This window comes from Stylophora pistillata, chromosome 9, assembly GCF_964205215.1.
Source record: "Stylophora pistillata chromosome 9, jaStyPist1.2, whole genome shotgun sequence".
NCBI lineage: Eukaryota > Metazoa > Cnidaria > Anthozoa > Scleractinia > Pocilloporidae > Stylophora > Stylophora pistillata.
The window spans coordinates 2,547,535-2,557,619 of record NC_142527.1 but is presented as its reverse complement, the minus strand read 5'-3'; the positions used below and the strand labels follow the sequence as shown (position 1 = coordinate 2,557,619).

General features: G+C 39.5%; 1 protein-coding gene across 1 annotated transcript; it reads right to left on the bottom strand.

The window, feature by feature from the left end:
* Nucleotides 1-484: 484 nt before the first annotated feature.
* On the bottom strand, nt 485-9,060 carry LOC111328010 (major facilitator superfamily domain-containing protein 12). The gene is made up of 10 exons (XM_022932353.2): nt 7,471-9,060; nt 6,777-6,885; nt 5,699-5,810; nt 5,089-5,207; nt 4,686-4,778; nt 4,228-4,320; nt 3,580-3,753; nt 3,239-3,342; nt 2,566-2,699; nt 485-1,649 (listed from the first exon to the last, which is right to left on the bottom strand). The coding sequence occupies exons 1-10, from the start codon at nt 7,998-8,000 to the stop codon at nt 1,555-1,557; spliced, it is 1,563 nt and encodes a 520-aa protein (XP_022788088.2). The 5' UTR covers nt 8,001-9,060; the 3' UTR covers nt 485-1,554.
* Between the last annotated feature and the right edge of the window lie 1,025 nt (nt 9,061-10,085).

The following is a 10,085-nucleotide window of genomic DNA, read 5'->3' as shown; positions in this document are numbered from 1 at the left end:
AACGGGAAGGTATCTTGCAGTGTGAGCGGAAATAGGATCTCTTTCGTTTCCATTTTTCGTCATAAGCTGCAGCAAGAGCTCCTGGCTACAATCATTGCCCATGAACATTTTTATAGTTTTTCGGCTGCGGAAACCACTTCATTCAACCGGATGTACACGACTAAAAGATACCGACTGCGGTTTGTCTGGGAGACTGGGCTTTATCTGTCATAAGGGTTGTAAATAAGGTGTGACTGACGTTAGAAAATCCAACGGCGATGTGAATGTCGTGTGCCGCACGAGAACAATAATAATCTGCGAACGAATCGTCCTCACCCCTGTTGTAATAATGAGGCCAGGCGGGGTCTGGATAATGAAGGGAAGATTCCAATTTTGTAAGAGAAAGACAAATCGAACCATTATAGAAAAAAAGCATTAAGATTTATGTAGACCGAAATAGCTTCTGCATCAGGTAAACAAATAAAGAAGTAATGGGAGACTTAAATAAACTTACGCAGTAACAACACGTTTTTAATTCAACTACCAGATTTACATTTTTATTCACAGGGAAGGTTCAACTAAAATTTGTTTAGCACTATGATAGCCCGCCGAAAATTCGTCATAATTTTGTTACATCTATAAACGCAAGGAGAATCTGTAGAATGGATAGAAATTCTGCTACGGGGATCACTTTGTGTGGGTAATAGGAGATGCTCTAAACGAAATGGATAAAGAAAATGAAAGGTTTTTCGGAAAATAGGAACCCGAGATCCTTTAAAAGGTTGCACGGACACTATTTTTCTTTCTTTTTTCTTTTCTTTTCTCGGAAAAACACGCAAGCTTTTAACTGTCACAAGGTTCTGGAATACATCATGCTTTTTATGTTTCTGGTAACGTTACCAAATATTTTAAGGGTTTGACGGATGTGATGCGGGATCGCGCACGTGGAAGGTGCACGTGCTGAGAATTTTCTATCCCTGCTTAATAAAAGGAGATTAATTCTTGGAACCCCAGATCGTTTTTTTTCTATAACAATGTCCTACTCCCTCTCCAGCCGCCTAGGTTCACCGTTCAGCCCTATTTTGGCCTTCCAAGGTAGTGCAACTGAGGGGTTAAAATATAATTTATGCGATGAAAAAACGACGATGTTCTCAACTTTTAGTAGTTTTACGATATTAATGATATAACATATACAAATTGGAAAGCTTTAACTCAGTTTTACACTAAATAACAATACCTCAGTGCGTATCTAAGATATATAAATTAAGTCCCAAGTCAGCTAAATTGCGTTTCCTTATCTACATAACCACAACCAAACATTTATAAAAAGAAAGTTAATCGAAACCTCAAATTCTTGTAGTATGGCCCCAGTGATGCTAAAATTCAATCATGCTCTCCATCTGCATATTCATTTCAGCTTATGCAATTGATAGCGTACCATCATCAACAATTTTGACATTAGGTCTTTTTAACATGTTCCATCATCACTGCTCCGTTTCATTTTTTTTGAGGTAACCCTATGGCAGGCCGGCATAAGGGTGTTTTGCACCTGCACCTCCTGTAGCCACTTCCGATTCAAACGTTAGAACTAGGGAGCTCACAGATCTTCTCGTAAAGGTCTTCAAGGTATTCCATGGTTGTTGTCTGCGTGCTCTGATCTGCTTTTTCAACTGTGAAAAGTTGATAGTAAGTAAAACCTTTGTTCAAGGGACTAGTCATAAGGGGGGGAAGGGGATGGAGGATTTTGGGGATCACATAATTTTCAGGGGGGACGCACAGGGATCAGTCGTCACTAGCTGAAAGTTGGTGGTCAATCAACTGCTAATAAGGGAGGTTAAGAATGTGACAAGGCCCTATAGGTGGATATCTGTCCTCCAAATCCCCCTCCCCCCGCCCCAGCAGGTAAACAATGACACCATTAGGATTAAACCTCAGCTGTGGGTCGCGTGATAACAAACAATGGCTAATTGATAAAATATATTGGTAACGTAAACAAATTGCAATCTAAGATCCTATCCAATCAACATGATGATGAGTAATAAATAATCATTAGTATGATTGCTCCGGTGATTATAGAGATGGGCGCGCTGTGATTGGTCGAGGATTGCTTCATATCATGCTCTAATCACCACGCGCGAGGTGATTATAACAGGGGCGATAAATTTCAAAAAATGGCTGCCAAACGTTTATAGATGTTATGCAGGAAATGATAAACGCGAAAGAAGAAAATACAATTCTGATGAGTACAATAGATGCTACCAAGTTAAGCGTAACACTTTTCAAAAGTAACATATGAATTTTTTCTGATTGAATCAATTAAACCTGCTGAAACTTCTTGCTTATCTATCTTAAATACGAGTAATTACAACGGTTGTAACAAAATATGCGCAATGCTTTCTTTTGTCTACAGAGTTTAAAAGAGAATTCGGAAGCACCTGAGCAATTATACTAGAACAGTTATTCGGCCAAGAATTGTTAAATATCTTTAAGCTAAAAAAATTCTCATGAAAATGCGAAGAATTAACCATCAGTGCATTTAAGAGAAAATGAAAGCCCAATGCTTAAGTGTAATGGGTCATAACTTACTTCTCGGCCGACAGGACAGGACAAATTTTGACTTAAAACAAAGTCCAACGATTACCAGGGAAATGACAGCTGATATTCCAGGTGCCAGGGTAAATACAATACGCACATAATTGCTGCACTGTTCGCATGTCACCCTGAAAATGAAAAACGAAAAAACAAAATAAATTCTTCTTCAGTGATTTAGATCTCTGGAAAGATGTTCGTGTCCCATGAGCCTTTGTTGTGCGATAAGTTGGACGTTTATTGATAACTGGTCTCATGACTGTCTGGTGACTTAAACTTACACTCTTAAATCGAACCCTCAGCTCTGAACTGATTTCACCATATATATATAGGGTTTCGCGCAGACGAACCCTGAGTTAAAATTACGTCTTAAGTACAAATAGGAGGGAGTTTTTCTCGCAAGAAAGTTTTAGGCCTCCAGAAACGCGAACTGGTGAAGGGTCTTCAAGGGGTGTAAAAAGTTGGTCTTGTACCCAGACCTTCCGCGGCCAAGGATGGGTGGGATCTGGGTACGAGATTAGTATATGGTTTCATTAGTGCCAGACCCCTCGTAGACCTCTCGCCGGCTCTAGGCGTTAAACTTTCTCTCGAGCGCAGAAACGCTTGTGCCGTAGCGCTAAAACGAAGACCTGCCCGCGAGCTACATACAACATGTTCTTCATGTACATACCCGTCAGGACTGTCAGGATAAAATGTCTGAATGACAAGTACCACTACCCCCACGAATCCTTTGTCCAAGAAACCCATCACTGAGTAAACGAAGCCTCCAGAGGCCTAGAAGTAAAGCGACAAAAACTTGTTTAGACAAGAACCTGTTACTTAATCTAACATCTTGTGTGAAAGAGATTCTTCTCTAAAGCCTCTTTCTCTGGTTTTTTTTTTTTTTTTTTTTTTTTTTTTTCATTTTTTTTATTTTGCATGTAAGATGTGCAAGATTACACTTCAGGTCAATAGGATATCGACTGTTTATAATCTCTTGTTCAAGTACAATGGAGATCTCGGTTCTCTAACCTTATCGATTCCAATCATGTCAGCGGTCATAGACAGCACAGTCACGAGCATGACAGAATTACCGCTTCCCATAATGAAGGCCGCCGCGTACACAGCCACCCGACCTGAGACAGTCTGAAAATAAAACCAAGCGCACGCGCCAAGGACAGCTGCGCAAGCTAAACAGAAGGTCCACTGAAAAAAAAAAGACAAAGAAACTGCATGAAAATAATATCCTCTGTCAAGTAAGTGAAGCGAGATTTTTCTTGTTATCGACCGTTATCAATTAGGATATTGCACTGCACCGTTAGTTCCCCTTTCATTCGAAGAAATTGCGCCACACATTTGGTTGAAAACGAAATGAAGAATATTCCCTCCTTAGTTTCATTCGTGATTGAGCACTGATCACTGTGTGTCAAGGTCGGATTTCTCTCAAAGTTTGTTCATTTTAACCAGCAATAAACTTAGACAGACCTTGATTTCACCTTTTTATCCCTAAGAGAGACTGGCATATAATTTCTCCTTACAATATCGCTATTGAAATGATCGCCAAATAAAGAAGCTGTTGATTGTTAAACAAATTCTCCTTGTCGGCACCTTAGGAATGTATAGAGAACAGTATGGAGAATATGCATACTGATGTTAGGGTGTAAAGGGCTAAGTTTTCACCTTGGTACCCAGGCTTTTGGTGATTCCCTTTACGAGAACGCTTGAAATGGCACCACTGATCAAAATGACCAAAGGAAAATACGCAATGGCCTCCTGCAAAACGAAATTGGAAGAAAGTCGAAATGCAGCTAAAAATGAAAGGAAAAAATTATAAAAGAAACGATGACATGTATGAAAGCCCTGCATGGGGAAAACTAAATACTCCAAGTTTAAAATTTTTGAAGTCCGTCTTCGGCATTTGTGGGAAAGATGTCCATCAAAAATAAAAGTTTATCGTCGACCGAAAAATGTTCTTAACGTTTTGTAGAAAACATTGAAAGCTTTATTCGAGTAATGTTCCCACAGGTGAAGTCCCGGAGTAAATGAACGCTTATGGCAACTTTTTAGTGAGTGAATCTATTTGATAGGACATCTTCAGTTGAACCATGGAATTATTAAAGATGTTCAGTTAAACATACTTTCTGAAAGCGAAGCGTTTCCGTTAAGTAGAATGGAAAATATGATTGGGAAACGTTCACTGTGATACGACTGCAGGTGTAAACGACGCCCATCTGAAAGAAATTAAAAGCACAGATCAGCCGGTCAGTGGGTGAATACAGCTTAAACAATTAATGCTGACATATTTCATGAAAGACCTCGACTTTTGAAATTCATTAAGGCAAATCGTGTCAGTCGTTTTTTCAGGTAGACAAGAGATGAACTCAAAGGATTCGCACACTTTTCCCGCCATATGCGAGAGCGCGCGAAAACGCGTACAACCACGTTGCACTGATTTTATTGTCCAGCGCGCTATTGGCTGAATATGTGCAGGTGTGAGTTCCATTAGCCAATTACGGAGAGGTAGAAGAAGCTTCATCTCACCACGTAAAATCGAGGATCTTTGAACCACTGCCGCCATGTTTTGGGTTTGTGTGATGGGGTATCTCTCTCCACAATCTCCACACAAGGGCTTTGATCAGATGACTGTTCGTCCAGCGGTTCTAAGGAAAAATGTGAATGTGAGAACAAAAAATACACTGTTATAATATAAACCATTTCTGTGGCGGGGTATGTGAAATTGACGTTTGAGAGAGAAAATATCGAGTTGATAAGATGGTAAAAGCGAAAATATGGGAATGGCAAACCAATATTAAAAGGGAACGAAGATGGCTAAGGAAAGGGAAGAGCGAGACAGATGGAAAATGACCAACAAGAAAATTTGGCGAAATATTTCAGATTCAGAACTTAACAATTAGCTCCTTTATGCTGAAAGATCCGGCTGACGTAAAACTTAGTTCGACTAGAATGAAACTCTTCTAATCCACAGACTTTCATGAAAATTTCTTACAAATCGCTGAGAATTTCAATCATGGAAAACAAAACTTAACTGAGCGAAATTAAAATGATCAAAAAGTGGTTTCTTATCAAAGAGGGGAAATCTCCCTTTTGCAAAGTAGTAACTTAAAAGTAAAATTTGATACAACTCGGCTACCTTGTGTGAGTTCCTCCCTTTTACAAGTTGTGGAAGAAGCTGGTTCAATTGTTCCCCAGTGAAACACGAAAGAAAACACGAACCCAATCGCTACAACAATTAAGCTGAGTTGCTAAAATCAGATAGAAACGCAATAAATATAACATGCTTCTTTATGACTTTTTCAGCTCTGTCAAATGTTGACATAAGTTTATTTTATCAAAATTTCTAACGAACTTCTCACATATCGCAAACCATAAGACTTGAGCGATAAAAACAAAAAGAATATTTCAAATCAGGGGTTAAAACTGGATGTTGCTACAGCGTACAAAGTTGGAAAAAACAATCAAAGAGGAAGGACGCCTTTTACGGCACATTCTCATTCTTAAGCTCGGCACATGTAGTTGAAAATTTGCACTGAACGCAAGCTTCCAGGGTGTTTTTAATAGGTAATCACATGATTTCAAGTGCAATTTGGAATAAATAAGCACAAGCAAATTTTTTCAAAGACTGACAAAAATTCATGAGCCTGTAGGGCGAGTGCAATTTGTGGTCTTTGAAAAAATTTACAAGAGTTTATTTATTCCAAACTGCACGAGAAAAATCATGTGATTATGTCTTAATAATATACATGAAAAAATACGAGGTGGCTTATCATAATTATGCAGAGGAAAAGCGCGTGCATCACGTGTAAAAATAATTTATTCAAACCCTGCTAGTGACATTGTGCGTTCGCTCAAAACAACCGCGCACGATCAAAACAATAAGATAAAATGAAATTTTCACATCTTAAAGGCACAAAAAAAATTCAAAGTCTGACCAAACAGTTCAAGGAATTGTTCAGCGAGTTTGGTAACTCTGTAGGTTTTTTTGATTATTGACCAATCAGAATGTCTGGTTTGTTACTTTCTTTGCACTGAATTAACCCTCTTTTGCTCTGATTAACTTTTCTGCACTGAATTACCTGAAAACTGCATTTATCTTAACCAATCAGAACTGAGTGATTTTTTCATGTATATTACTAAGTAAAAAACACATATTGTTAGAAATGTTTTGGTGAAAAGTTAGTGACACAAAGTGAACATTAACGCATTGGTACCGTGAATTCTTTCCATAAGCCATGGCTGATGCCTTCCTCGCTCGCTTGCCCCAACAGAATCCATGTTACCGTGTAGATGAAGATGCCACATACAAAAGTCAAACCAGATCTGAAAACAGAAGTTAATTCACAAATTTAGAATACAAAGACTCCCCTAGATTATCAACCCGCTGAAGTAACAAACAACAGTTAGCATGGTGAACTAGATATCTCCTGGATAATATTTTTCGAGACAGGCAAATTATCTTCGTCGGTAACATTGGCTCTTAGTTGTTTGTTTTAACCTTAATTTTTGTTAACTTGTATACTCTGAAAGCAAAGGCTTGGAGGGTTGTTTGTTTATAAACAGCACTTATTGTGGGCGGTGTCCAATAAAAATTTCAGTGAAAGCCTTTAGACTGAATCACGTTTGATTGTGAAATTTGATGTGCGAAACAAGGGCAATGAAGTTAAAAAAAAAAAAAAACTTTTTACAAATCACAGGTACGAACTGACTTCTCTGGTATGAAAAGTTAAAAAGACAGAGGAAAAATGTTTACTTTGATTATATTTTTGGAGTGGAACTTTTGATATTAGTTTATTTTTCTCCCAAAAAATGACAGATACAACGTCAAGAAAAAAACCTTTTCCGATAAAGCTTATAAAATAAAGGTCAATGGTCAGCTTGTTAAGACCTGCTTAATATGACGCTTACCTGATGGCGTTCAACTCAACAATTTCACTGGGTCGTCTAGCGATCTCTGGAATAAGCGAAAGATGCGCAATTTGCACCCCTGCCCAACCGACGTGGAAAATTACCACCGTTATTGAATAGTAAAGCAGTGGGAACCAACTAGGGCTATCTTCTGAGCACGCCAAGCAAGGGCTCAAGATGAACGGCCACGCAATCGCCACGAAAATCGTGCCAAACAAATGCCAAATTTTCCTCTTACCGTAAGGCGCGAAGCGTTTAATGACGAGTCGATCACAACCGATGCCCATAAACGGTGTCAGAATAGCATCAGCGCCTTGAGCGATGAGGAAGAGAAGCCCAGTGTCCGTGGTGGAAAGTCCAACGACTTTGTTGAAGTACACGATGAAGTAGGTGAACCAAACAGCGGAGCACAAGTCGTTGAAGATATGGCCCGTGGAGTAAGAGACTCTTTGGCGCAGAGGAGTACGATCCTTCCGCTTCGAAGGGTTTTCGGGCTTTGTAAAGCAGGTAAATAATTTAGGAACGCCCATTTCAGTCAGTACTTAATGATGTTATGCTGCCAACTATTCGTGATGTCTGCCAATGCAGTGCACAGACAGAGCAAGACTTACTTTAAGTGTTTCTGTCGTTTTGCGTAATTGACTCCACGTACCCAAATAACAACAAAAATAAAACAGCTGTCAAAAAAAAAGAAACGCGCGATGGTAATGCGCTTTTCAGTGGGTCGCCTGTTGAAAGGGTTTCCTTACCGTTGAGCAATAATGTATGTTTAGCAATAATGTTTGTTTAGCAATTGGAAGATTGTTACACGCCTCGACAATATTGCCTGTGAAGTTAAGAGAACGGAGGGAATATATTTTTATCCCGATCCTATTCTTCCCGTTTTTTTATAAGCGATACGAATTTCCTGCGGATACATTGATTTGGATTGAATTATCGACAATCCCATGTGACTCGGCAATTTTCAGTTTTTCTTCCAGTTATTGAGTAGAAATTTTACAGTTCTAAAGCGCCAAAGTAATAAACATAAGATAATAAATGAATCGTTTTTTTTTTTTTTTTTAGCCAAGTGTTCCTTTTGAAAGCCACTTCTCTCTCCATTGACCTTTCGTTCCTCCTCGTCTCTGAAAACAAGCCTCGTGCACGTACAAGGACATCGTTTGTCAGGAATTGAAAATTACTGCGTAAGGGTGACTTATCTGTGCCAGCGTATCAAATTCTCTCAGACGAGCAGCGGAAACGGGGGTTCAGGAAACAAGAGAAATCCACGCGTCAAGAAAATATCATGAAACCTTATTGATCACGGAATTATTTCAAATTTCTCTTCTTTGTTCTAAAAAGACGATCGAAGCGATTGTTTACATCACGTCTACATTTCTTGTGGATGTTACGGAATCACATCGCCTTGGTAAGAACACTGACTCGAAGGAATGAAATCAACGCGATTATCGATCGATGATATTGCGTGAAGCATGGGTGGAGATTAGTAAAATTCGAGACTTAGAAACGTCGATGCTCTTGATTAAATATCCGGGTGAGATGTTGAATAACTAAAGACAGGCAATTTTTCTCCCCTCTACCCTGAGGGGACTCGTGTGGTCTTCCATTCGAGAATTTTGGGGGGGGGGGGGGAGAGAGACGGGAGGGATAAAGCCCTGGGCTGGGTTGTTCACAGGGTTAAGTGTGAAATCTGCTTTCAGATCTGAAGGCTTTAAAAGAAAATTCAGTATAATTATATTTGTCTACAGTGGTGACTGAGTGCTTTAATTCTAACTGAGAAACTTATCCGGAAAACGCTTTTGAACAAAGGAATAAAGAAGCCCGGATTTCAATTTAACCTTGGGTTTGCGCTAATCGGCCTTCGAACAATTGGGCCATGCCGGTAAGGAGGGGGTAATGGGAGGCAGCATGGCCGAGTGGTCAGCGTGTCGGACTCGCAATCCGTCGTTCCCGGGTTCAAGTCCCGCTCTGACCACTACCAGGATTTGTTTCACGGTAGCTCCGAGTTCAAATCCTCGGCCATGCTTGTGAATAGCAAACTGGTTTGCCTCCAGCCAGTCGGGATTCTTAACAAAATTATGTTCATTTTGAATTATTTGTTTACAGCCCACAATGTAAACTACTGGGTTACCAATAATTATGTTAGCTACTAAATTTAATTTTTTTTTTTTAATCAACCTATGAGAACAAAGAAAACAAGGCAAACTTTGTCTCTTTATCAGCCGAGTTACAAATTATTTATGGTGGCCAATTTACATTAAGAACCCAGTTGATAAAATCAAATTGACCATATCTTTGATTGATTGTGGAAACTAACCAAACACAAATCTATTACGTGTCCATTACTGACGTGAACCCTTGGGGGCTATTGCCTATGATAATATCCAAAACTGGCAGGCATTGACAGGCGCTACGAACGCCCCAGCCAGTGTTGCTTGCAAGAAGAGCACATGCTAGAACTTGGTACAAAGTCAGATTTGCTGAGTCAAGGCGTCCTCGTCATTAAGACAGTCACGAAGTAATGACTCAGGAAAGGATTGGCACGATCCGGCTAGAGCGTCTGTTGTTTCACCCCTGGAGAAACTAGAGAGCTAGAAAAACCTTTCCAAAAAGGT